This window comes from Nasonia vitripennis (genome assembly GCF_009193385.2).
Source record: "Nasonia vitripennis strain AsymCx chromosome 4 unlocalized genomic scaffold, Nvit_psr_1.1 chr4_random0003, whole genome shotgun sequence".
In the NCBI taxonomy this organism is placed as follows: Eukaryota; Metazoa; Arthropoda; class Insecta; order Hymenoptera; family Pteromalidae; genus Nasonia; species Nasonia vitripennis.
In genome coordinates, this window is record NW_022279638.1 from 3036242 (window position 1) to 3063849 (window position 27608).

Consider the following 27608-nt stretch of genomic DNA (forward strand, 5'->3'; position numbering starts at 1 on the left):
ATATTCTGAATGTAAGGGATACTACCAGCGGTGCAGTGTAAACAACAGTAGCAGTAGCATCATCTTCAGCTATCTCCTCAGCAGGATCCCTCTTGCTCATGGGTCAGGCAGACACTATGTCGTGCTCATTTAGATTAGTCATCCAGGAGCTTTAGGGTAGCATATGCAAGATCTAAGTAGGGTGGTCTCTCTCTCTCTCTCTCTCTCACTCACTCTCTCTCTCTCTCTCTCTCTCTCTCTCTCTCTCTCTCTCTCTCTCTCTCTCTCTCTCTCTCTCTCTCTGTGACCAGATAACACCACTGTGGATGACAACTATGATTGGTCTACTACTATACTCCTCAATCTGGATTGAAGCTTCACATTGGCATCTTGAATCTGCTTAATAGCTTCAGTATCGGCAGTTGCTGAGGTGGTAATAAAGGTAAATCTTTGAGTGGTGTAAGCGAGGATTTGATCACTGACATACGATTTTATACCTTCTTTATGCTTGTTTAGCATAGTTAGAGTCTGCATGAGTATCATTTGTGTTTAATGGAGGAGCAAATAGAAGGATTATTAGCAGCTGCTAGACAGGTTATGCACACAGAAATGGTTCTTCCACCCTCCCAGATTGTGTGCATTTGGATGCACTTAACATGATAGTTCTAGCCACACTTATCACAGGTTCTAAGTGACTTGCCTTTGCCAATAACTTTTGTACAAGCTTTACACGACGTTGCCATTAGCTGACCTTGAGGTGTCTGCTGAGATGTCTCCTCCACTTCTTTTTCTTAAGTCGACTTAGAAGCACCGTCATTTATCATGGTAAATTAAATGAGGAAAAAAGAGCCATGTAAAAACGCCTTACTGATCGAGTGCAATAAGGAGAGATACTTCTTAATATGCTGAATTTGCTGGCCCTTGGCAGCATAGACCGCAGCCCCAGAGCTGTGGCGTATGGAGGAGCGCGCGGACCTTGCGCGACGAGAAGGAACAAGCACCGAGGACAGTACCGACGACAAGCTGTGGGCCCGCGCTACACAGCCGGGGTAAAGGCGAGGGGCGAGAAGGAGATCCTTAAGCATACACCCGGAACTTCCAATTTTTAATAGTACCTATTAAAAAAAAGGCAACACTCCAACTATATGTTTGCAATTACTGAAATTACCAGCTTGGCACGTATAATAAGTCTTGGTTATTTTTTTATTGTTTTTAAAACGAATAGGAATGTTTCTTACGTGGGGATAGTTATTTAAAGACGAAGATTGCAAATAAAGTGCAAAATATTTATCTTTATTAGATTTTGTTATTCCACAAAATGCACATAGTAAAAATATTAGTATTCTACTTCCTCGTTCAAAAAGTCTGCTACCGCGGTTCGTATAATTAGTAAGCTCGAAAATTTCTAAAATTTTGTTTCACATTTTGTTTGCATTTTTACTAAAATTATTTTCTACTAAAAAGCAATACAATAAATTTGTAGTTCAAACCTGCCTACAGAAACCACCTGACTTAATATAACTTAATGAGGCGATGTCAGCGCGCTCTTACGGGACTCGATAGATCTTAAAGTTAAACGCGACAAAAATCATAAAAGCTAGAAGCTATCCTCTAATAAAACAATAAAAATAATTTTTTAGAAAAATGTATGTTGAGTATCTATACCTTTGATAATGCGATACTTGGAACAATCTTCAGTTTAGGTTTAGAAGAATTCGTGCTTGTTAATATTTTGTAATGCAGATTATTTGAGCTTTTTGATATGGTATTTGCTGGCTTTAAAAATTGTTCACTTTTTCCGGATGCCTGAAACATAAATAATACAACAAATTTTATAAATCCGTTATTAAATTATGAAAACTATGCTTAGACTTCTTTTTAAAAAAAGCTGCGGTTGATTAATAGTGTATGTGCATTAGGGTGTATACTACGCATCTAGAGAAAACAGCGAGTATCGTAACGAATGCTGAGTTCTTTTCTAAGTGTTAAAATAGCTTTTGAAGCAGCGACAGCAGCTCTGCGGCTTACAATTAGTACACCGGCACCGATCAAAGCTCCTGGTTTGTACGGGCATGCGCTGCGCTTGATTTTACACGCCAAGACGACCTTGGCGTAACTCGGTTCACAATTTTCTAGAGTTAAGTTTGTCGCACAATGTATCATTTTAATAGTTTTGATATTCGAGATTTTTTTTGGAGTTTTTTCTATTCCCTTTATCTTTTACACAAAAACCATCGCCTCTGCGGGTAGTGTAATAAACAGTTGCAATGCATTTCTGGACATGTACAGAAGAAGTACTTGAGTCGAATACTGCGTTATTAAAAAACCGTTAGTCTTTCGTTTGCTACAGGCATCGAGCGTTCTTAGCTCCATCAAGAGTCAGTATTATAGTCGTTTTAATACCAAGTCCCTTTCCCACCTAAAAAAGCGTACTGTTACAACACACTTGATTGTGGCATAATAACGAGATATTCCTAGATGCTTGGGAATTATATCGACGCTCCTAACGAATACTGGCACCACTCAGCTAACTGCGAACTCTAGCTCATTTCACGACTTGTAACGAAGGATCGCACGAAAACCGAGATTGCCGCGATGACTAGCTCGCTAAGAAACCTTTGCATCAAGTAGTAGTACGTGTTGCAAGCTCGCAACGAAAACTCTCTTTCTTCCATGCGGCGAAAACTAACTCCAAAACCGGGTTTCAAACGAAGAGAAGCACGCTCTGTCGTCTATGCGGCGAAGACTAGCGCGTGAACCGAGTTGCGCCGAATTCTAGTACGCTCGCACGTAATCCTAAACACCTGGGCCACATTTACGAGGGTCGCTACTAGACTCAAAGGGTCTTTCTTATTTTTACATTGCAAATGTCGCATTATACATGAAACTTAGCAGAACACTTTTTAATGTGCAAAAAATACCGATTTAAATGAAATTTGAATGATAAAAATCGGACAAAATTAAGTTATTGTGCTGGTAATTTCACGCGCCGATAAATATATTTAGATATACTTGTATACTTGTAATTTTTATCATCGAATCGCGATGCATCTTGGTAATCATTAACTTAATCCTTAAATATAAATAAATTATCGCTAATCCAATTAATTTTCGAAGTTGTTAATAAATTGCCTGTAAAATATTTAATAAGTCATACAAATCGAATACAAGTAAATAATTACTTTTTTCGGTGAATTATTATTTAATAAATGTAAAGTGGCTACTTCTTCTAACCAGTCAAGGATCGGGCGACTCGATGCTTTTTATAACATTGATTCTCGAGATTTTTATGACCGATCGAGAGCCCATACGTCAGTGCAATAAAAGGACTTAGATCTGCGGTCCTCGGCTGGTGACGAGTAACTTGTGAATCCCATGGCAATGCTTGTAAAGTATGTGTCACTTGCAATGGATTAAAGCAGAACTTAATGGGTTTTGGACTAAGTGGACAATAAAAATCACGGCAGTTTTAACAAGGCAGGTAAAAGTAATTTTCTTGCGTGAGCCTAGCGACGAAATTTGCCCCACGTGTAGCGAATTGCGATTTCTTGATCCCCGTCCAGGATCTTCAGCTCACTTCTCTTCGAGGTGTTGAGCAAGCAACTTTGGAAAATCTGAGCGCGCATTTACTGAGATTTTATAATACTTGTTTTTGTTCTTTATCTTCTGATAGTGATTAAGTTATTTTATTTTGTTGTTTGTTGAAAATTGTATTAGTAGCTTATTGTGTAGTAGTGTTATTTTATTTTATTTGTTAAAAATGTCATCAGAGTAGGAACAAAATTCGAGTGTGTCTAGTGTTACAATAAATGATCAGAGTTATATAGAAAACAGTTTTAGTGAAAGTACTCGTGATTATGGTTTTAGTTATACAGTATTTGAACCTTTGATTTTGAAACACTGGGGTCTGCTAGCGCAGCCCAGCGTTCTTAAATCTATGTTCGCGCGCCGTCACGCTCCAATGCATACACGGTGGCGGGCCGCCTCGGCCCAGGGCGCCAGGCATCGAGATGCCAAGGATCCCGCGATCCCCTTTCCGTGTGAGCGCCACCGTGGGAGATGAGCTCGGCTAGCTCTAAGGGATGGGTGGAGTATCGAACAGGGTCGTGGGTCATAAAACTCATTAAGGCTTGCCGCTGATATGATATGTCGTATTTATTCTTCATGTTCTCTCTTAACAACCACGGCAACCTGCCGAAAACCTGCGGCCTCTACAGTCCAGAGGCGCTACGCCGAACTAACTAAACTACTATGAGGGCACGTCACGCCGCCGAATAGAGGTCATCGTGAGTAGAAGCGAATTTCTACACGCGGCCCCGCAACGATTTTAATAATTCTAACCTCCTTCCGGGGAGATCACCCGCGCCCACCGAACAATCGACGCCACCGCCACGCTCGTCAGCGTGCCGTCCGCCGACTTGTCGGTGCGGTTGATTACCCGCCTCGCCTCTCTCATCGTCTACCGGCCCCGACGACCAGCGCGTCCGTCGCGTATTTTCCCATATATCGCGTCGTGAAAAACCCGTACTACTATAATAAATCCCCGAAAACCACTTCACGATGTGACGACCTCGACACGACCGCGCGACGACACACCACACTTGCCCGTCCTCTCCGCGCACACTCGTGCATTCTAACAGTTATTTAACGGAAACTCTAATAATAACTAACCTAACTTAATCGCTAACTTACTTACTAACGGTAGCTCAGTAACACACAGTAATCGGTAGCTGATAGGAATAGCGGGGGGTGAGGAAACGATAGCGGGGAGGTACAATACGAGAGGAGGGCGATAGCGAGGAAATATGCACACTACATGGGTAATGATAGCGAGGAATTGTGCGAGAGCGAGAGCGTGAAAAAGACAAACGGTAGCTTGAGCGGAGGGTAACGGTAGCGTGAAAGGAACGATAGCGAGGAAAAACGAGAGCTTACAAAATTCGCAACAGGCGACGATACCTCACGGCACTCGACTCGCCGCCCTTGTCACGTCAAAATGCATTGCGTCGCACTAACCGTGTCGCGACGCGTTCGTCCGAGGCACAGCTGCACTAATTTATTCGCACGCTAAGTACACTTTTACTTACTTGCTACGATAGCGAGAACGTAGGCGAGCTGCAATGGCGCACGGGTACCGGGGTCACGAGACAATCGAAAACCTTGGTGAGCAGCGCAGACGTCCTATCGGTAGCAGCGTTGCGGAGCGAAAGAGACCGAGCTCTCGCGACGCGGCAACACGTGGCCGCGGGGCAAGCGCTGCACGCGCTCCCCACGCGAACTACTCCCCCTTCTGCGCGCCTACTCGCGGCTCGACCTACCACGTTGCGAGGTTGTCGTCGCCTCTCTATTGCGCGGCGCAAATTTTCCACTTGTAACGTGCAGTCGAGCTGCCACGTTACAACTCCCTTTTTCCTGGGGTGGAGGGGTTGCGCTGTAGTTAGACCCTTTGCTCGATGGTGGCAACCTGGTTGTTGGATGGTTGGTGTCGTCCGGTTGTAGTGGGTCCTTCGCTGGCCCTAAATCGCTTGAACTTACTACGCCAGCTTGCTGAGTGAGAAGGTAATACGGGGTGGTAGGTTAAGAAATAATGCTTATTTTAAAATAAAGGCGTCTAGGTTAGTTGATTATATTCTTTATTCTGACCCTCATGGCACAGTTAAGACAAAATAAAAGAGAACGATAACAATTTTATGTGTGGTGTAAGGTATGACGGTAGCTTAGGTGATTCGTGTAGGTGTGTGTAACGGTAGATGAGAGCGGTAGCATGTGTGTAAGTGAAAGTGTCAGGTTATTACAAAAATTACAGGTGTAGCGAGAGCGTGGGTGTGTGATGAGGTGCGTAAGGGTAGGCGAGAGCGTGCAGTGAGTCAAGGTCGATAGCCAAGTAAGAGTCTCGTCAGTCGTCGTGTTGTGTCGGTCTTATCGCCGAGGGGGTAGTTGGTCCCGAGGGATGTTGGTGCCCCGAGAGGGGATGTATGGGCCCTGGGCTCGCCAAGCCTCGCCGTGGACGTGGCAGTCTCGGGTGGTGACGTTGCCCAGGCCACACCGGTAGCAGTAGCGGTAGCTGTGGCGCTGGCGGTCAGGGCAGCGTGGTGCTCGATGGCTGGAGCTTCCGCAGGCCCAGCACCCTGGCCGAGGAGCATTCACGAAGACCTGCCTGCCGTTGATGGTCTGCCACCCCGTGAAATTCTCGGGGCGCAGGTGTGGTGCCGATGGCATTGGCTCTGCGGTTGGTCTGGGAGCCAGTGCCGAGGGGGTGGCATCCTGGCGGTGTTCGGCCTCGTCACTGGTCCGTACCGCCTCCATGTCTGCGTCTCCGTGTCGGTTGTGATCGTCGTTGTCGACTGCATCCCTTTCTCGTCGGTATCTGGTGGGTCGGTCTGGGTCTTCGTGTCTGTCGTCGTCTGTTCCGTCCAGGTCTCGACGTCTACAGACGGTCGGAGTGGCTGCACCGAGAAGTGCTGTCGCGAGCGAGAGGCCACTACTACTGGTATGTCCACTTTACCCATGCAGGGTAGAGTGGACCCTGCTGCCTTGCAAGGTCGGCTGCGCACCACTTCGACGATCCTGTTTAACGTCTCTTGAACCGCGTCTCGGATAGGAGGGTTGGCGCGGAGGAAGGCCTCGATCTTGTCGACGTGTCCGTCGAGGGGCTCGTAGGCCCACAGTGCCTCGTACTCCGGGTACTCCGCATTATCTGTCCTTTGTCTGTCGCGTGGTCTCGTGTGGGGTCGACGAATGGGAGGCTCGTCGTTCGAGTGTGGTCTCGTGCGTGGTCGACGAACGGGAGGCTCGTCGTCCGAGGACTCCATATCCCAATCCATCGATTGGGATTCCCCCTCCTCCTTGGGGGGGCGGGGTGGCGACGAAGGGTGCGCCTCAGGTGTAGGTGGCGTTTGGGGTGCGTCGGTGGTCAGTGGCGGCTGAGGTGCCTCAGTGGAGGGTGGCGCTCCACCCTCGTCGTCGCTGCTGATCAGTACGGAGTCCCCTTCGACGTCGACGTCCACCTCGAAATCTGAGGTGTCCCCCAGAAGGGTGTCCTCGTCTGCCGAGGACGGTCGAGACATGGCTGTCTCGAGGTTCGTTGCAGTCACGTAAGCGTGCGTATGTGTCGGTAGCGTTCAAGGGTGTGTGTTTCGTGCGGTAGCTAGCGGTGGTACGTGTATGTGTGTGAGTGAGTGTAGCTGGTGTATGTGAAAAAAAACTTGAATGAATGAGCGGTAGCGTGCTAGAAGCGGAAATTCTGGCGATAGCGTGGGTGATGTGCAAGCCTGGAAAGAATGGTGCAGCGTTAGCGGGGAATGTGGGACAAGATTGGGGGTAATGCGTCTGTTCAGGGTGTGTTGTCTGTCTGTCTTGAAGAATTGTAGCGTTTGAGGTCGGTAATATGGATGCGCGGTAATACTTTACCGTCTTCCCCGACTAATTCGTAAATTAGTGGTGATATCAGTTTCGTAACCGTGAATGGACCTTTGAACTTATTTACAAGCTTTGCTGCTATATTTTTAGCTGCATTAGATAAAACCCGATTTTTCACCAATACCTTCTCACTCGCTACAAACGTTATTGCGGGTGCTCGATTACTCTTTGACCTAGGTGAACCGGGGCTAACCTCTGTTCGACTTTCGTGCGTTGGAATACGTCGCAGCCTCTGATGTAATACGTTACATCCTTAAACATTCCGGGCCAAAAGTAATCCTGCGATAAACTAGCGGGCTTCAAAGAGTGCTTTTTCCCGTTCTATCGTTTTTAGGACTAATTTCCATTCCGCGCCGTCGTTAGGTATCGCGTCTAGTACCGAATTTTCGACCCTGTGATATAACCGTTCGTTAATAATTTTCCAGTCTAAGAATTTTCTCGAATTATTCTTTACGTCTTCGATACGCTTATCATACCAGTCTACGGGGATATCGGAAATAGAAGCTAGCGTTTCCGTTGTACTTTCAAACATTCGCGACAGTGCATCGGACACTTGATGTAGGGCTCCCTTTCTATGTATTACCGTAATATCCTGTTCCAGCAGTAGCATTGCCCACCTCCCTAATCTACCTTGAGGGTTTTTGAGGTTTTGCAACCACATTTCTCGCACGCCCATACGACCGCTAGGCATTCTAAATCCGTAGTTGTGTAATTTTTCTCCGGACTTGAAAGGGCTCTACTTGCGTACGCAATCACGTGTTCCGTATCATCGATCGTTTGGGTCAAAACTGCTCCCAGCCCTACCATGCTCGCGTCTGTGTGGATTGCAAACGGTTTTTCAAAATCTGGTCTAATTAGGATAGGGTCTGAGGTTAGTAGTTCTTTTAAGGTGTCAAATGCTTTGGATTGCGCAGGGCCCCATAGGTCTATAAAGTTAATAACACCCAAGGTAATTTTAATAAAATATGACCTAGCCTAATCGATTGCGCATAAAAAAATAATTAATTTTTATGCTAACAATTTTTTTGCGCGTCCCTGCATTATAGAGATATAATTAGGTAACAGTTGGGCTCAGCGCCCAAATTTCAAGAAGCCTTCTCTCGACAATCAATTGAAACTAAAAGGTTTCCAGCCCGTCATTCGATTGCGCATAAAGTGCGCTAGCTGCACCCGAATTGTAAATTCATCCATACGCACGCTATAGTTAATAAAAATGCATTTAATGCTTTTCATAAAGGTAGTACATACATTGATCTAGATAGATCTACAATATCAAGTAAACGGCGCCACCGTCTCATCAAGTTTCGCAGCGCATCCGGGTTTAAATGGCCGTTAGCTTTACTATACACGCTTCTCGGCGTCTGCGATTTTGGAGCAAGAAGATTTTGCGATTTACAAAAACAAAGTTTCGGTGCTTCGGGTGACAGGACACCAGGTGCCAGGATGCCGTATATGCATCTGGTGCCTGGTGTCCTATTTGTAGTTCAGCAAGGAACTTTTTCCATTTTTTCAATTGGTATGTATACTTGGCTTATATAACCTAACTTATGAGTTTATTGATATATTTGTAATAGGTTTTTTATTGTTATATTTTAGGAAAGATTTAATTGTACATATTCATTTTGACTGTCAACTCCATTAGAGAAGTAAAAAAAAGAATCTCTGAAGAAGTCCTGCAAGTGACAATGGGGTAAAATATGTTTTATTTTATACACATTATTCAATTAGATTGCTACGGTACCTCAATGCTTGCAAGTTATAATCTCCAGATACCAGCAGGAGAACTGGCAAGTGGAGATACCGTACTTTCAAGTGCCACCAGACTATTGGATCATCAGTGACTGGCTTCTTAATTTCTACCCGCATCAGACCTCCAAGAGCAGAATATGTCTTTGTGGATAGACATGTTGAAATGTTGACGTATTAATGGAAAAAGGGAGGCACATCATCAGGAGCAAGGAATAAATACTTCAGCATAACGTAAATAATGCCCGCAAAGTCATAAATGTTGATGCTGAAGTAAAAGAAGAAAAACCAAAGTCATTTGATTATAAAAATGTAAGTACCAATTCTGAGAGGACCAGTATAAATTCTAAAAAGCTAAGTTTTTGACTAAATTGAAAATGTTTAGAAATTACTTCAAATCAGCAAGAACAATATTAGGAATTCAGCAGGCAAAGAATAATCATATGCAGCAACCCACGAATACGAGGCAGCAGCACACTAGAAATTAACTTGATGGTAGAGCTGTTTACTCGGGCTATGTTTGCCCATTCAAAGATGATCAGCCTAAAGAGGAAAAAGAACTTCCAATGGATGAGACATACAAAAACATTGGCCCACCTGGTGCTAGTAAGACTTTGATATGCAAATGCATAGCTTCTCAGAGTAAATCAACATTTTTTCCGTATCTGCAAGTTCCCTTGCTTCAAAGTGGGTGGGTGAAGGTGAAAAAATGGTGCGGGCACTATTGTACTCTCCAGATACCAGTAGGAGAACCGGCAAGTTGCACTCTTGGAGATGGACATGCTGTACCTTCTCAGTTCCACCAGACCATACAAGAGTATACTGCTGAAAACCTATACAGGCACAGAAATGAAGTAATGGATGCCTGTTCATGTTGTAATCAGAGCCAAATAGTATCCTGTAGTGCTCATAAATCAGTAATACTTTGAGATATTATTGCTGGAACACCTGTACACAGATTGATATGTCATACTGGTACAGTGAACACAGTTTGTTCAATGAAATGTCTACATTAGTAGTGTCAGGTTCACAAGATAATTCAGTAATGCTGTGAGATATACCTGATGCAAAAGATTCTATATATTTCGTTAGGATATCAGATCATAAAATATTGACAGCATCTTATGATAGTAAAGTGAGAACATACGCTATTAGAGAAAGAAGGCTTGTTACAGATTGTATGGGAGAAGTTATCACATGTGCCAGTTTTACCAAAGATAATCGCTGCTTTTTAGTAAGCTGTGCTGATGCTATAATCAAGTTAACCGATACAGATACAGGTAAACTATCTATTGGAGTTCATCCAAATAAAAACAGCTTTTTGGCTGCCAACAGACCTAACTTTTTACTGTTTAAGCAGTAATCTCATTTATTCAACTATGACTGTTGCATCATTTATAAGGTGCATCTGTATATTTTGTACATTCTTTTATAATAATTTTCAAGGTGAAAAAATGGTGCGGGCACTATTGTACTCTCCACATACCAGTAGGAAAACCGGCAAGTGGAGATGCTGTACCTTCCCAATTTCACCAGACCATTGGATTATCAGCGACTGGATTCTTAAGAGAAACTTTCTACTCAGTAGATACCATGAACGATCACTACAAACTGTTCTACCCGTATCAGATCTCCTCAAGCGCAACTCTTTACTTAATTAAAACCTGGACCAGATAAATGCTTATGTTGAGGTGAGGATTTAATCCTAAAATATTTTGATGTTTTATTGTTTTATTTTGATCATTTATCATTGACAGTGTTACATTTGAGTTTATTATAGAATTCAATATTTCAGAGTATTACAAAATAAGAATCAATGTCCAAATCTTTTTCATCGCAAACAAGCACTCCTACTGACTACTCCAGCAAAAGTGATCGAAGCATGGTTAGATGAAAAGGAATCATGGTGATCGACTGGAGTATGAGCAATAATCCGTTAGTTTCTTCTTAACTGGATGCTGCTAAAACTGTGCTAAATACTCTTATAACAACAAGGCATTAAGATCGCATAAAGATCGATGGAGATGAGTGGCAAGAAATTAAACCAACACCAAAATATGACAAAGATATAATCGACCAGAGAATGAATGATCCTTAGAGCTCAAGATTTAACTACAACATACAGCGTGCACACCCAATGCCTTGTTGTTATAAGAGTATTTAACACAGTTTTAGCAGCATCCAGTTAAGAAGAAACTAACGGATTATTGCTCATACTCCAGTCGATCACCATGATTCCTTTTCATCTAACCATGCTTCGATCACTTTTGCTGGAGTAGTCAGTAGGAGTGCTTGTTTGCGATGAAAAAGATTTGGACATTGATTCTTATTTTGTAATACTCTGAAATATTGAATTCTATAATAAACTCAAATGTAACACTGTCAATGATAAATGATCAAAATAAAACAATAAAACATCAAAATATTTTAGGATTAAATCCTCACCTCAACATAAGCATTTATCTGGTCCAGGTTTTAATTAAGTAAAGAGTTGCGCTTGAGGAGATCTGATACGGGTAGAACAGTTTGTAGTGATCGTTCATGGTATCTACTGAGTAGAAAGTTTCTCTTAAGAATCCAGTCGCTGATAATCCAATGGTCTGGTGAAATTGGGAAGGTACAGCATCTCCACTTGCCGGTTTTCCTACTGGTATGTGGAGAGTACAATAGTGCCCGCACCATTTTTTCACCTTGAAAATTATTATAAAAGAATGTACAAAATATACAGATGCACCTTATAAATGATGCAACAGTCATAGTTGAATAAATGAGATTACTGCTTAAACAGTAAAAAGTTAGGTCTGTTGGCAGCCAAAAAGCTGTTTTTATTTGGATGAACTCCAATAGATAGTTTACCTGTATCTGTATCGGTTAACTTGATTATAGCATCAGCACAGCTTACTAAAAAGCAGCGATTATCTTTGGTAAAACTGGCACATGTGATAACTTCTCCCATACAATCTGTAACAAGCCTTCTTTCTCTAATAGCGTATGTTCTCACTTTACTATCATAAGATGCTGTCAATATTTTATGATCTGATATCCTAACGAAATATATAGAATCTTTTGCATCAGGTATATCTCACAGCATTACTGAATTATCTTGTGAACCTGACACTACTAATGTAGACATTTCATTGAACAAACTGTGTTCACTGTACCAGTATGACATATCAATCTGTGTACAGGTGTTCCAGCAATAATATCTCAAAGTATTACTGATTTATGAGCACTACAGGATACTATTTGGCTCTGATTACAACATGAACAGGCATCCATTACTTCATTTCTGTGCCTGTATAGGTTTTCAGCAGTATACTCTTGTATGGTCTGGTGGAACTGAGAAGGTACAGCATGTCCATCTCCAAGAGTGCAACTTGCCGGTTCTCCTACTGGTATCTGGAGAGTACAATAGTGCCCGCACCATTTTTTCACCTTCACCCACCCACTTTGAAGCAAGGGAACTTGCAGATACGGAAAAAATGTTGATTTACTCTGAGAAGCTATGCATTTGCATATCAAAGTCTTACTAGCACCAGGTGGGCCAATGTTTTTGTATGTCTCATCCATTGGAAGTTCTTTTTCCTCTTTAGGCTGATCATCTTTGAATGGGCAAACATAGCCCGAGTAAACAGCTCTACCATCAAGTTAATTTCTAGTGTGCTGCTGCCTCGTATTCGTGGGTTGCTGCATATGATTATTCTTTGCCTGCTGAATTCCTAATATTGTTCTTGCTGATTTGAAGTAATTTCTAAACATTTTCAATTTAGTCAAAAACTTAGCTTTTTAGAATTTATACTGGTCCTCTCAGAATTGGTACTTACATTTTTATAATCAAATGACTTTGGTTTTTCTTCTTTTACTTCAGCATCAACATTTATGACTTTGCGGGCATTATTTACGTTATGCTGAAGTATTTATTCCTTGCTCCTGATGATGTGCCTCCCTTTTTCCATTAATACGTCAACATTTCAACATGTCTATCCACAAAGACATATTCTGCTCTTGGAGGTCTGATGCGGGTAGAAATTAAGAAGCCAGTCACTGATGATCCAATAGTCTGGTGGCACTTGAAAGTACGGTATCTCCACTTGCCAGTTCTCCTGCTGGTATCTGGAGATTATAACTTGCAAGCATTGAGGTACCGTAGCAATCTAATTGAATAATGTGTATAAAATAAAACATATTTTACCCCATTGTCACTTGCAGGACTTCTTCAGAGATTCTTTTTTTTACTTCTCTAATGGAGTTGACAGTCAAAATGAATATGTACAATTAAATCTTTCCTAAAATATAACAATAAAAAACCTATTACAAATATATCAATAAACTCATAAGTTAGGTTATATAAGCCAAGTATACATACCAATTGAAAAAATGGAAAAAGTTCCTTGCTGAACTACAAATAGGACACCAGGCACCAGATGCATATACGGCATCCTGGCACCTGGTGTCCTGTCACCCGAAGCACCGAAACTTTGTTTTTGTAAATCGCAAAATCTTCTTGCTCCAAAATCGCAGACGCCGAGAAGCGTGTATAGTAAAGCTAACGGCCATTTAAACCCGGATGCGCTGCGAAACTTGATGAGACGGTGGCGCCGTTTACTTGATATTGTAGATCTATCTAGATCAATGTATGTACTACCTTTATGAAAAGCATTAAATGCATTTTTATTAACTATAGCGTGCGTATGGATGAATTTACAATTCGGGTGCAGCTAGCGCACTTTATGCGCAATCGAATGACGGGCTGGAAACCTTTTAGTTTCAATTGATTGTCGAGAGAAGGCTTCTTGAAATTTGGGCGCTGAGCCCAACTGTTACCTAATTATATCTCTATAATGCAGGGACGCGCAAAAAATTGTTAGCATAAAAATTAATTATTTTTTTATGCGCAATCGATTAGGCTAGGTCATATTTTATTAAAATTACCTTGGGTGCTAACTTTATAGACCTGGGCCCCATTCCCATGTTTGTTTCTTATGGAGTAGTCGGGTAATTGGTTCAGGTAGCGTCGCGAAGTCTTTGATAAAGCGACGGTACCACGATGCCATCCCGATAAAGCGTCTGACTTGGCGCAGAGTTTTCGGTGTAGGGTAATTTCTAATGGGTGCTACTTTTTCGGTATCTATTTTCAACCCTTCCTCGTTGATAACAAAACCCAAGTATCTTACCGACACGCAGCAGAATTCGCATTTATCCCTGTTTAGCGTTAAGTTCGCGCCCTTGAGCTTATCGAGAACAATTTTTAAATAACGGTGGTGATCATTAAAGTTTTCTGTAACTATTAATATGTCATCTAAGTAATAGAATACGTGCGGTTGTAGGCCCGGGTCTAATATTTTATCTTGCAATCTTTGAAATGTACTTGGCGCGCCCGAAAGGCCAAAACAGTCTTTTGAACAAGTCTTTTGAAATGAAATAAACCGCGTCCCGGTACAATGAAAGCTGTTATTTCCCTGCTCTTTTCCTTTAATAAAATTTGAAAGTACGCTTGTTTAAGGTCTATTGTCGAAATATAGCGCGCTCGCCTTAGATTATCTAAAATTGCGTCCATCAGTGGGAGTGGTTAAGCGTCTTTCTTTGAAACTTGATTTACTTTACGTAAATCGAGGCAGAATCGATATGTACCGTTGCTTTTCTTTACCATTACTACGGGTGATGCCCAATCGCTATGTGAAGGTTCGATGATGTCCTAACTTAGCACCTCGTCCACTTCCGCATGAAGTGCCAGTTCTTTAACTTTAGAAACCGGATAGCTACGTTGTTTAATTGGGGGGTGTCCGTTTACGTCGATTTTATGCTGTAGTACCGTTGTTAGTCCTAATTTTCTCGTGTCAGGTGGTAACTCGCGCCTAAGAAAATCACTGAGCCTTTTCTCTTGCTCGCGGTCTAGGTCTCTTAGTTCGCAAGCCCGAGAATCGGTTTCTGTCATTGCGGTTGTCATGGGATGGTCGAATGTAAAGTTTTCCTGTCTGTTACTACGGAAATTGCACGTGCATGTCGAGAAGTCTATATTTATTTCGAAAATTTCGAGAGCGTCAATACCAAGTATCAAGTCATAGTCCAGTTTGTCAAGTACGTGTACCGATGATTGTTTCGTCACTCTTTTGATTTTAATTGATAATTCGATCCCGCCTTTAATGGGTTCTACCGCACTCACAGCTGTAGTTACATTCCCGCGTATATTATTAATTAATTCTACGCCATAGGTCATTGCGCGATCATAAAGTTCTTTTCCGATGAATGTGCTTGAAGCGCCCGAATCTACGAGAGCCAGTATTTCCGATTCAAGCGTAGTGACTTTTAAGTACAGCAAATTGTGTCTCTTCTTTAGCGGTAGCACGTAAAGCGTCTCGTTTTCCGTTTCTGTGTCATTATCTACGATATCTATTATGTCCGAAAAATATTCTTTGAACGTTAAACTTTATAGTGCGAGAATCGAATCAGTCAGTTCTGGATCAATCATCGGTACGATAGCTTCGTCGAGTTCGTCCTGTCTGTGTGTTGTGTCATTAATCGATACTTTAGGGGCGGTTAGACTATTTATGTCGGTCGCTCCCGCCTCCCTGGGCGACCTCACTTTCCGTTTCCCGAGCAATCCGGACAGTCTTTTTGGATAACACCTAATCTACCGCAGCGATAGCAAAATATGTTTTTCGGGTTGCATTTCGGGCAAAGTTTTTCTACCGTTCCCCGCTCCCCGCATCTACGACAGAACACCCTCCGTGGACCATTGCACTCGCGCGCGAAGTGTCCCGATTCTCCGCAGTTATGACATCTGTCTGAGCGTACGCCATTTTGATCGGATCTGAGTCGCGAATTCCCTTGGGGTTGCTGATTTACGGTAGCGTTGTCATTTCTATTTTGTCGGTAATTTGTGCATTGTCGGTTATTTTGTCCGTCTCTTAGCACTAGGTGGAGGTCTATAGTCCCTTGCAATCCGTAATCCTTTCTCTTTCTTAACCGCGGCACGTTCGAGGTCGTCTAAGTCGAAAATGTCGTTAATGTCGATTTTTAATTGAATTCGCGGTGCCATGTTTCGCCATGCTATGTCTAATTCTCGGTCGGGAGTCAGTCTCGGTTCCAGTCTGCGGAATATCGTACGTAAACATGTTAAGTAGTCGGCAATCGGTTCGTTTGGTCCTTGAGTCCGTTTCTGTACTTCAGTTTGTAACGCGTGTTGGAAGTTTGCATCTAAAAAGCGTTTACGCCAGTCCGACGGGAATTCCCCGAACGATCTCCATTTATGTGAATTATTTCTAAACCAATTTAAAGCTATTCCTTCTAAGAGAAATGGTAGCATCGCGATCAGTTCCGTGTCCGGTATTTCCATGAAACGTCTGCCTTCGTAATACGACGTAGAAACTACTCCGCGTCTTCGTCCCGACGACCCGAAAAACGCATTCTGCATTTTCGAAGAAATTCAAAGACGTGATTAGGGGTCCATTGCCGACTCCTATCTACTTGTCTATCATTTGAAAGATTATTAGATAGATCCCGGGGGTGTTCTTCCGCAAAAGTTGGATTATCGCGAAACGTTTCTTGTACGAAGTGTACAGTGCGTCTACCGGGTGTCCCATAAGTCATATCGAAATCCGTTCGATCTTGACGACCTTCACGTTGTTGCGCTTGGGGCTCAAGACTGCGGTTAGTTGCCGCGTTTCCCGGATTAATCGGAAATTTACCTGCGGGGTTAAAAAGTGGTGTGCTACTGCTGAACCCTGTACGTTTGACTGTCCCCCCAGAATTATTTGCGCCCGGCGGTAATGTTTGAGTGGACGTTACTGTCCTAGTATTGATGTTTTGGGAGGATGGTGCGAAGCTTTGGGTGTTCGTAAAATTCCATGATGGAATTCTCGAGGACGTCTTGGGGTCGGGTGTACTCACTCTCGCGTCGCGGAGTGGGATTTCGCCTGGCGGACTCAGTCTCGCGTCCTGAGTCGACAACGTGTTTGTTTCGGGAATTACTCCAATCGGACCTAGACTTAGTCTATTTCCCTCCCCTTTACTACCGCCAGCTGCCCCCGACATCGAATCAATGCCTCTTTCCACATATAATGCATCTGCGAGGCGTATCTGCAAGTCTTTGAGATCGCCCCCTGCATTTAAGTTTCTACTCGAAAGTTCCGTGCGTAAGTCGTCTATTGTCAGTCTCAATACCCAACGGTTAATTTCTTCCTCCTTTTGGCCTGCGTCCGTCATTGTTTAGAAAAAAATTATTTCTGTCGTTATTGCACGAGATACGGTAGTGTAATTTTACTTTTTGGTAACAAAAAGGAATTTAATACCGTGCCTTTTTACGATAACTATTTTGAATCGATAGCTGTGAGAAAAACAATTTTGGTTTAATTTTCCGATAGCCACGTGTAGTGCGACAGTTCAAATTCACTCGGTCCTAATTTACGATAGCTTTGTCATCAAATTTACGGTAGCTTGATTGTCGAAGACAAAATAATACTCGGTATTAAATTACGTTAAATTATTTTTCCGTAGCTGTTCAGTAAGGTAACAAAATAACAATCGGTAGCGTCTTACGATAGCTTGAATTTCGGTAACTGTCTCACAATAATCGATAGTGAATCACGGTATTTTAATTTTTCGGTAGCTGTGGATTAAGGAGGCAATTATAGTCGGTAATATTTTACGGTATAGCTTGGTCGTGTAATTTCTCGGTAGCTTGCGGTAGTTGTATATTACGAGAACGAGCTAAAGTGTGTCTAACTATACTCTCCCTTTTTCGCTATATTTTTACTTATTAGTGTTGAATAAAGGTTTTCACTAAGGTCGCAATTGTACTTAAGGAGAGAAAAAAAAAGATTATTCAGCGCTCGATAGTTCGCAGACAAGACTATTGCCACCGAATGATCGAAAAAGGAAAAATCTTCACGCCCCCAGGGGAAAATTATTAACACCAAAATTTGTAATACTTGATTCACACGCATAAGTGTGAAAGGTACTTACAAGAAGTCTTCTGGATATCACCAGCCTCCTCAATTTCAGCTTATCTTAATGTCGAGTCGTCGATATTATACACAGTTTATAAATTTTTATATAAAAATAGGTCGGAAAGATGGTTGATTCACTTAAACTCTAACGGTGCTCTTTCGCCCGAACGCTCACGATGATTCTACAAGTATAGAGTCACGTGCTGTGCCTGCGGAATGATTAGATCGAAAGTGATTCGAAGTTGACCGGTCGGGATCTGAGATCGAAGTGAGCGCTTCGCTGCTGGCGTCAGTGCGCGAGAGCGCCTCTATCGCCGTGCGACGCGCTTGTGCATCCTTGTCGCCGACCTTGCAGCTTGGCTTGCCTCTGTTGATATACCGGGCGAGTCTTGTTTTGTTGTCGTTCCCGTTTGTTTATTCGACACTACTTGGTTAATATACCGCACGTCTAAGCACAAACGATAGCTGTTATTATTTGCAAGAGCTGATTGTATGTTCAACGGCCTGACCATATTTACAATTTTTGTGAAGGCACGTGAGCTTTAGAAGTTGCGAGCGCGAGCGGTATACGATAGCTGCGCGGCGATTTGCCCTTGTTATTGTATATGTCGATTCGTCCGCTCGGTCCGTCTGTTTACATGTGTGTCGAGTCGGTATAGTTTACTTGTAAATTCTTATAAATTATAAATATATATTTAAACGCATAACTTAATTCTACTTCTTACTTATCTAACTATTACTATCTAATTTAAATTCGCATTTTATTATACGTTATTTTTTTAATTAAATGATTTTTTAATTCGGTAATTTTTAACATACACACTCGGAATTCACAATTCTACTAATTACTCCAATTCGTACATTCGAAATCATGCCATGTACGACCATATCAGCCCGCAGCAACCCGCATGAGAATTATTTTACGAGCAAGTTGGGCGCCAGTTGAAACACTGAGGTCTGCTAGCGCAGCCCAGCGTTCTTAAATCTATGTTCGCGCGCCATCACGCATACACGGTGGCGGGCCGCTCGGCCCAGGGCGCCAGGCATCGAGATGCTAAGGATCCCGCGATCCCCTTTCCGTGTGAGCGCCACCGTGTGTTGGGACCTGACGGCGTGGGAGATGAGCTCGGCTAGTTCTAAGGGATGGGTGGAGTATCGAACAGGGTCGTGGGTCATAAAACTCATTAAGGCTTGCCGCTGATATGATATGTCGTATTTATTCTTCATGTTCTCTCTTAACAACCACGACAACCTGCCGAAAACCTGCGGCCTCTACAGTCCAGAGGTTCGCTACGCCGAACTAACTAAACTACTATGCAGCACGTCACGCCGCCGAATCAAGGTCATCGTGAGTAAGAGCGAATTTCTACACGCGGCCCCGCAACGATTTTAATAATTCTAACCTCCTTCCGGGGAGATCACCCGCGCCCACCGAACAATCGACGCCACCGCCACGCTCGTCAGCGCGCCGTCCGCCGACTTGTCGGTGCGGTCGAATACCCGCCTCGCCTCTCTGATCGTCTACCGGCCCCGACGACCAGCGCGTCCGTCGCGGCGTATTCTCGCGAGTTATGCAATTTCCCCGGCCCATCAGACGTTTATTTTCCCATATTTTCCAGCGTCGTGAAAAACCCGCACTACTATAATAAATCCCCGAAAACCACTTCACGATGTGACGACCTCGACACGACCGCGCGACGACACACAACAATTGCCCGTCCTCTCCGCGCACACTCGTGCATTCTAACAGTTATTTAATGGAAACTCTAATAATAACTAACCTAACTTAATCGCTAACTTACTTACTAACGGTAGCTCGGTAACACACAGTAATCGGTAGCTGATAGGAATAGCGGGGGGTGAGGAAACGATAGCGGGGAGGTACAATACGAGAGGAGGGCGATAGCGAGGAAATATGCACACTACATGGGTAACGATAGCGAGGAATTGTGCGAGAGCGAGAGCGTGAAAAAGAAAAACGGTAGCTTGAGCGGAGGGTAACGGTAGCGTGAAAGGAACGATAGCGAGGAAAAACGAGAGCTTACAAAATTCGCAACCGTGTCGCGACGCGTTCATCCGAGGCACAGCCGCACTAATTTATTCGCACGCTAAGTACACTTTTAGTTACTTGCTACGATAGCGAGAGCGAAGGCGAGCTGCAATGGCGCACGAGTACCGGGGTCACGAGACAATCGAAAACCTCGGTGAGCAGCGCAGACGTCCTATCGGTAGCAGCGTTGCGGAGCGAAAGAGACCGAGCTCTCGCGACGCGGCAACACGTGGCCGCGGGGCCAGCGCTGCGCGCGCTCCCCACGCGAACTACTCCCCCTTCTGCGCGCCTACTCGCGGCTCGACCTGCCACGTTGCGAGGTTGTCGTCACCTCTTTATTGCGTGGCGCAAATTTTCCACTTGTAACGTGCAGTCGAACTGCCACGTTACAATTTATATGTACTTATCTCAAAATAGCCAATGTTATCGTGCTGGAAACCATGAAATCTCTGGTAAGTTGTATTTAAAATAAAACCTTTCTCAAAAAGTAAAAGGTAGGCAAGTATAAACTGGTTTTTTACTATTAATTTTTTATTTGAAGATGATATAATTTATTCAAATAATTATTTATATATTATTATATTTACTGGTAACCGAAGGATTTAATTTTGTATATATTGAATTTATATTTAACATACGAAAATGAAAACAATATATTATATGCTGAATTTTTATTTTCATTAATAAATTAAGTATTTAACTTTGAATATTAATCAATTTCTGTATATTTTATCAGGCTCTAGTATCTTGAGTGAACAAAATGCGAACCAGATGAATGGTTTAATACCTTACGATCAGCACAATAGATTTACCAGTTCGTAAAACGCAGCAAGTTACTCTCAATCAGTTCCAAGTTATTCTTGTCAGCAAGTTCATTATAACATAACCCTATATAAAATAATATAATAGTGATAGCACCACTTCAGGGATTTTGAGGAGTAGTAGTTGTAGTAATCTACAGTTTAGCAGTGAATATCAGAGACAAAAGAAAAGCATAAACATTCTCACGAGAAAAAAGAAAATTAATAGACTGCAATAGATAGATGTTCAAGCGAAAGAAGCACGGGATTTTGGTAAAGAAGGTACTGGACGAAAAGGTATAATTAAAGCTAGAGAGATGAAGGATGGATGCTCTGAAAAATGCCGTAATAAATGCCAAAATAAAATTACTTCTGAAGAAAGATCGGCAGCTTTTAATCAATTATGGGTCTTAGGAAACCATACCAAGTAATGGTCTTGCAAGATGTCGCCGTACACAAAAAAGATTTCTGTTTTACCATCGTTTTATCCGGTTTTCGTAATTCAAAGTTTTCTCAAAATAGAACATACCGATTGCCTTGATACTTTAGGAAGTTACTTGTAATAAAGAAATAAAGGGGGGGGGGGCAACAATTACTTTTCCGAAATAAGCTAAAAATATTATTTCTGTATTTTGTCGGTTACCGACCGCGCATTCAGTATGCACAGAGCCCACGGTGCCTTCCCTTTCCAACCTTTTTACAAATAATGAATAAATATTACAGAGAAATCCTTAGTTGTCCCCGCTTACTTACGCAACAAAGTACATTCCTAAAGTAATACAATATATATAAAAACAAAAAAATCTACAAAAACCTTAAATTACTCGGCGACGCTATATCGCTGTGTAATGGCATTGTGAAGCAGACGACATCAAGTCTGGTTTCATCATTTCGACTCGTATGTAAAAATCACTGATTTTGATGCATTTTGCGGAGTTGTCCCCCCTTACTGTTACACTAAATTATCTGGTAAATCACATCTTGCCACTGAAATATCCGTCAATTTTTCAAAAACTTTGAACTACTCCTCGAGGTGACACGAGCCCGAGATGAAAGGTGGCAGCCATATTAGGTACTGATTTATAACACCACCGAGAGAGGGCGTTTGAGTCTTGTTCTCAGTCAGTTTACCTACACTCTAGAAATTATTGCCGCGCTACATCAAAACAAGAACGACGTAACGAACGTTATATTTACAAAAGTAATAATTATTTATTTAGGGTTGGGGTAAACGATAAAAATATAAATAAAAAGTGCCTCTATATAGTTCTTTACCGTTCCTCCGGCCGAGGTCCGCTGATCAAAAGCGGTAGCTAAAACATATCCGGGCGAGCCTTTATACAGCTAACCTACCCAGAAATATGTTTTACTATCACCTGATTCTACCGACAGTTAATATTTATTGTTGAAATATGGCAAAATGGCTTTTTGGAGCGACAAAAGTTCGTTTATATGGTTTTTTACCGTTCCTCCTGCCGAGGTCCGCTGATCGAAAGCGCTAGCTAAAACATATCCGGGCAAGCCTTTCTACACCTAACCTACCCAGAAATATGTTTTACTATCACCTGATTCTACCGACAGTTAATATTTATTGTTGAAATATGGCAAAATGGCTTTTTCGAGCGACAAGAGTTCGTCTATATGGTTTTTTACCGTTCATCTTGCCGAGGTCCGCTGATCGAAAGCGGTAGCTAAAACATATCCGGGCGAGCCTTTATACAGCTAACCTACCCAGAAATATGTTTTACTATCACCTGATTCTACCGACAGTTAATATTTATTGTTGAAATATGGTAAAATGGCTTTTTGGAGCGACAAAAGTTCGTTTATATGGTTTTTTACCGTTCCTCCTGCCGAGGTCCGCAACTTTTGTCGCTCCAATAAGCCATTTTGCCATATTTTAAGAATAAATATTAAATGTCGGTAGTAAAAGGTGATCGTAAAACATATCCCTGGGGACATGTGGTGTAAAAAGGCTCGCCCGGATATGTTTTAGCTACCGCTTTCGATCAGCGGACCTCGGCAGGAGGAACGGTAAAAAACTACATAGAGCCATTTTTCTTGCTTAAAAAAGCAATTAAGTAATATTCTTATGATACTTATCAATTCTTTATTTTGATTAGCAGTTAATTAAAATATCATTAATAAAATAAAATTAAAGCAGTTATTACAAAATAATAAGTATCTGTTAAACCCGTTCTATAGCTAAACATATAGTCGTGTTCGGTTATCAAAAAAACTGGATACCTGTTCTGCACGGCCATGTACGCTAATAAAGTCTATGCTTCCCAGCATCTAACTGTGTCGCACAGCCTCGCTCCATATTAGTATAGGTTTGTTCACGCATCACGCGACTCATAGTTCGTCGCGTAGGGGGCTCTGCGGGCGAGGCGCAGATCAAGTCGCAACATGCCGGTCGTTCGTGTGTAACAGCATTTAATGGGTAGACTCTAACCTCTGTGGATGAAGTAAAAGTTTATCAAACTTCGCACATCATCGTTTGTAGTAATTAACCCTTTGACTACCAACATGGTCACGTGAGTTCATCTCTAGTACTCTTACGGTTTTATGACAGTGACAGAGAGAGAGAGAGAGAGAGAGAGAGAGAGAGAGTGATAGAGAGAGATAGAGAGAGAGAGAGAGGGAGAGAGAGATAGAGAGAGATAGAGAGAGAGAGAGAGAGAGAGAGAGAGAGAGAGAGAGAGAGAACGTAAGCATGTTTATACGCGTTTGTCATCGGCGCCGCGCTGTGAGCATTTCGCTGATAACTCAGGACCCGGCATCAACTTACAACAAGCAAAAGAAGGATGATGGACGATTTAGCACACCTCTGAAGACATTGTTAACGTGCAGTTCAAAAAGTGAGCCCGTTATTATGTGTGCAGCAACGACAGATGATAAACCATACTTGTGTTTGTGACTTGTGGTAACAAAATGTGAATAGGTTAGGTCTTGTGTTTATGCATGGCCTACGTGTTTATTTCATAATTAGATATAGCTCACCCGGAGAGCCCAGACTTTGAGGGTTGCGGATTCAACATAACATAATTAAAATTGGTTTTAAGTTTTAAGTATATATGGATTTACTAATAATGCATATTCATTGTTAGTATAACGTCATTGAGTAGGATGTACAATAACAAACCCTGAAAACTAACCTTTATTTGTCTTCAGAGGAAATGAATAATTTTCACAGTGTCAACGAAATCCGTGATCCACAAAGCGCAGACATTCTTATTCAGTGAGATGCAAGACAGTTTTCTGGTTGCGGCTATAGTGATCACTAATATATTTTTTCATTCTGTTTGTATAGGTTCCAGGTAGTAATGACAAACGGGACTTGTAGTATGTCATAGCTAATCTTCAAACGGAAGTTAGGAAATAAAGTGTGATTTATGTTACTGTGCAAATTGTTCTAGTTACAAGATATCCAAACGTTCTTAGCAGTACTTGAGTGTTAATTTTTTAAATAATTTTTAGATTCAGCGATTGAGTGCGCATCATTCTTTTGTCAAGGAAAGTGCTCTTTCTTCAGGTGGTGTTTTTGATCAATACATTCACAAGAAGATTACGGGGAAGTTAAAAAAGGTTAGAGTTATTCTGTAATTTAATAAGTGTTTTCAGGCCTTATATGTACATTATTGCAGGAGCAAAGAAGAGGTTTAAGTTTGGACAAGGCCAGAATTCATAATTCAATGGTAACCGTCTACACCAGGATAGATCACTATAGAGGAATAGCTACTTCTCGGCATCTTTGGCTGAAACGAGAGCAAAGAAAGATCACCCACTCGACTTATGAAGAATGATAAGAAGTGTAAAGTGCTAGTGTCAATAACAGTGCAAGTATTTTGGTAATAAGTGTATTAGTAGGCATTAGTATCCTAAAGACGTAGGATTCATTAGGTAGCTCGGCTTACTATGATAGCTCGCACCTTGAAGGATTATAGATTTTGCTTGAACCATAAGAAATAATTCTATTAGTTAACCTTTAAAGGACCGGAAAGCCGATATATCGGTTCACCCTGTGGTATGAACATTGTATATTTGATACATGATACCAGACACCAATTTAGCCACTTTAGGTTAAAAATGTTTCTTGAGTGAACAAAGTATTTCCGATGGTCAGAATGAAATCCATGACCCGAAGAGTGTTAAGGTTTTAAAAAGGGGCGCATATACAGTTTGTAGGGAGCACTCGGCTCAAGCAGGAATTGATGGAATTATTTTGGGATCACAAATAGCTAAAAATAATGATTGTTACAAGAACTGATAGTCAGCAGCTTTTTTTTTGTAATCTAGATGTCCACTTTTAATAACAAGTTCCTAACTTTTTAGTGTTAGTAGTCGAATTGTGTAATTGCTAAAAAAAGTCAAAAATATAAAAAGGAAATTAATTTTGAATTGTTTAATATTCTATAATTAAGTTTTGTGTATATATTTGGAATCCCAAACTATATATTGCTTGCTCTGAAGCAGCAAAACTATTCTTTTTTAATTTCATGTTACATAAAGAAAATTGAAAGTCGTAGATTAAATAATAATAAAAAAGATAATTTCAATCATCGTAAAGCTGACATACGATACTAACTTTCAATCTCATTCACGTATTTTGACTGATCTTTTTGCTGCTATAAGTACTAGAGAAGGTTTACATTGAATCTAAAAATTCAACAAAGTATCTGGCGATTATAATAAAAAAAAAATAAAAAGATTTTTAACGTAAAATCCTTTGTATGGGCACATTTTACAGAGATCTATGTTGTATGAAGGTGCTTTTTTCTTGTAAAGGAACATCAAATAATGCCGAGAGCATTAGAGTAGTTCACACAAAGTGTGCTCACAAGAATTAAGAATGAGTTATTCTATAATTATATTGAACTATTTAAATATCAAAGAAAATGTTATCGGATTGTCATTATGAAGTTTTGCATCAACTGAAAGTTAAATTAATATTGTAGAAGCTTATATTATTTACTAAGGGATATGTGCCCAGTGTAAAACTACTCAGCTAATTTTGCTATAAATTCCGATTAGGGCCTTTATTGTTCTGTACGATGGTGCCGTTAATATTACAAAATAACCAAATGACAAGCCAAACTGCAAAGGTTGATTTTTTTTGGATAGAAAAAAAGTGTGGTCTACGTTAGAACGCCATTGTTATATATAATACTAATGATACATATACATTGTAAACGTTTGAAACCATTCAAATTGTTTGCTTTGTGTGAGAATATTTCGTGAGTCGGCTTATTTTTGTTTGCCGACAATCACATCAATATTTCTAAATTACACCGAAATCGATCGCAGTTTCTTTTAAAAAATAACATTTATTATAAATATATTACAACCGTTACTGCTTATAGATGCACGAGCATCTGAGCAAAACACAGTCTTTGATTAGCTAAGAGCTATACAGTATAAAGATCTAAACCTAGTTGCTTTGCAACTTGGTTTTATAGAAAATAAGACAAATTATTGTACAATATAAATTCAAGAACATCTGAGCACAGCAGTCTTTGATTAGCTAAAAGCTATATAAAGATCTTATATTAGTTGTTTTGCAACTTGTTTATATGTATAGAAAATAAGACAAATATACAATGATAATTTGAGAAACGAAAGTAAGAAAGTCCATAAATCATACATAATAATTCAATCAACAATGCTGATCTGTTTATACAAAAAACTATTTTCTCCGACATAATCGAGAGACAAAACGGTGAAGCAAAGACTGACACCGACTTGTTGATGCGTCACCAAAACTAAGGGATAAATGCAGTGTATAAGCGAATATCAATGTTTTTTAATTACAAAATTATGATTCTTAGTTACATTTTTTTATGTATTCTTGTGATTGCGTCGTAATAGAATATTTTATATAAAAGCAAACTATTGTTCTTCTGAAACGTTTATGTTCATTTATACGTTTATTCCTAATATTATATAATCAAATTAAAATTTTTTTTACAAATAAAAAATAAAACAGCTTTTTTATGCATTGCATTTCACGCTTAGTTATAACAAAATTCATAATTGGCTCAGAATTTAAAAAAATGCTATTTTTGTACAGTTTTTATACTGAGTTCTTGCTTGAAAAATTGTTTGATGGTGTATGAATTACCCAGTAATTCAAGGCAACAAGAACAAGCTCAGAAAATCACGGTGATTTTGTGGTAGATCGTTAATGATGGTGAAAATAGTTTTCTGTGCATCCATAAAACGTAGGGCGCTACTGTCTTATTCTGCATAGGGTTTTCGACAATAAGTACAGTCGGTAATGCAGATTTCTTTTTAATTGCCATTTTTGAACTACCTTACCACGCACTCAGTTACCTACTGAGCTGCACGACTCTTTCTTCTTTTGCTTCGGCGTCAACTTAAGGGTCGGAACTTGGAATGTTCGCAGTCTATACAGAGCAGGCATTTAAAGAACTCATAAAGGAAGCTGATAGGTACAATCTAGATTTGGTAGCAATACAGGAATCGCGGTGGCCAGATGACGGAGTACTAGCATCGGGTAACTTCACGTACCTGTATGGGGTCCGAAGCGGGAGATCTTTAGGCACCGGATTTGTCGTAAGAAAAAGCATCATACATTCGGTTAAAAGTTTCAAATCCGTCAATGATAGGCTCTCGTACATCATCATCGAAGGTGAATGGTATAGA

At 41.2% G+C, this 27608-nt stretch overlaps 1 protein-coding gene across 10 annotated transcripts in view; it reads right to left on the reverse strand.

Annotated features, from left to right (window-relative positions):
* Positions 1 to 27608, reverse strand: part of LOC100679705 (nuclear pore complex protein Nup98-Nup96) — a 429239-nt gene that overhangs the window by 285687 nt on the left and 115944 nt on the right. For all 10 annotated transcript variants that reach the window (XR_004345266.1, XM_031928065.2, XM_031928066.2 and 7 more), the window contains one exon: positions 1645 to 1785. Coding sequence is in view for 9 of the 10 variants with exons in the window: in XM_031928065.2 (XP_031783925.1) it covers positions 1645 to 1785 (141 nt within the window). In the remaining variant the exon portion in view is untranslated. The remainder of the gene's footprint in view (positions 1 to 1644; positions 1786 to 27608) is intronic.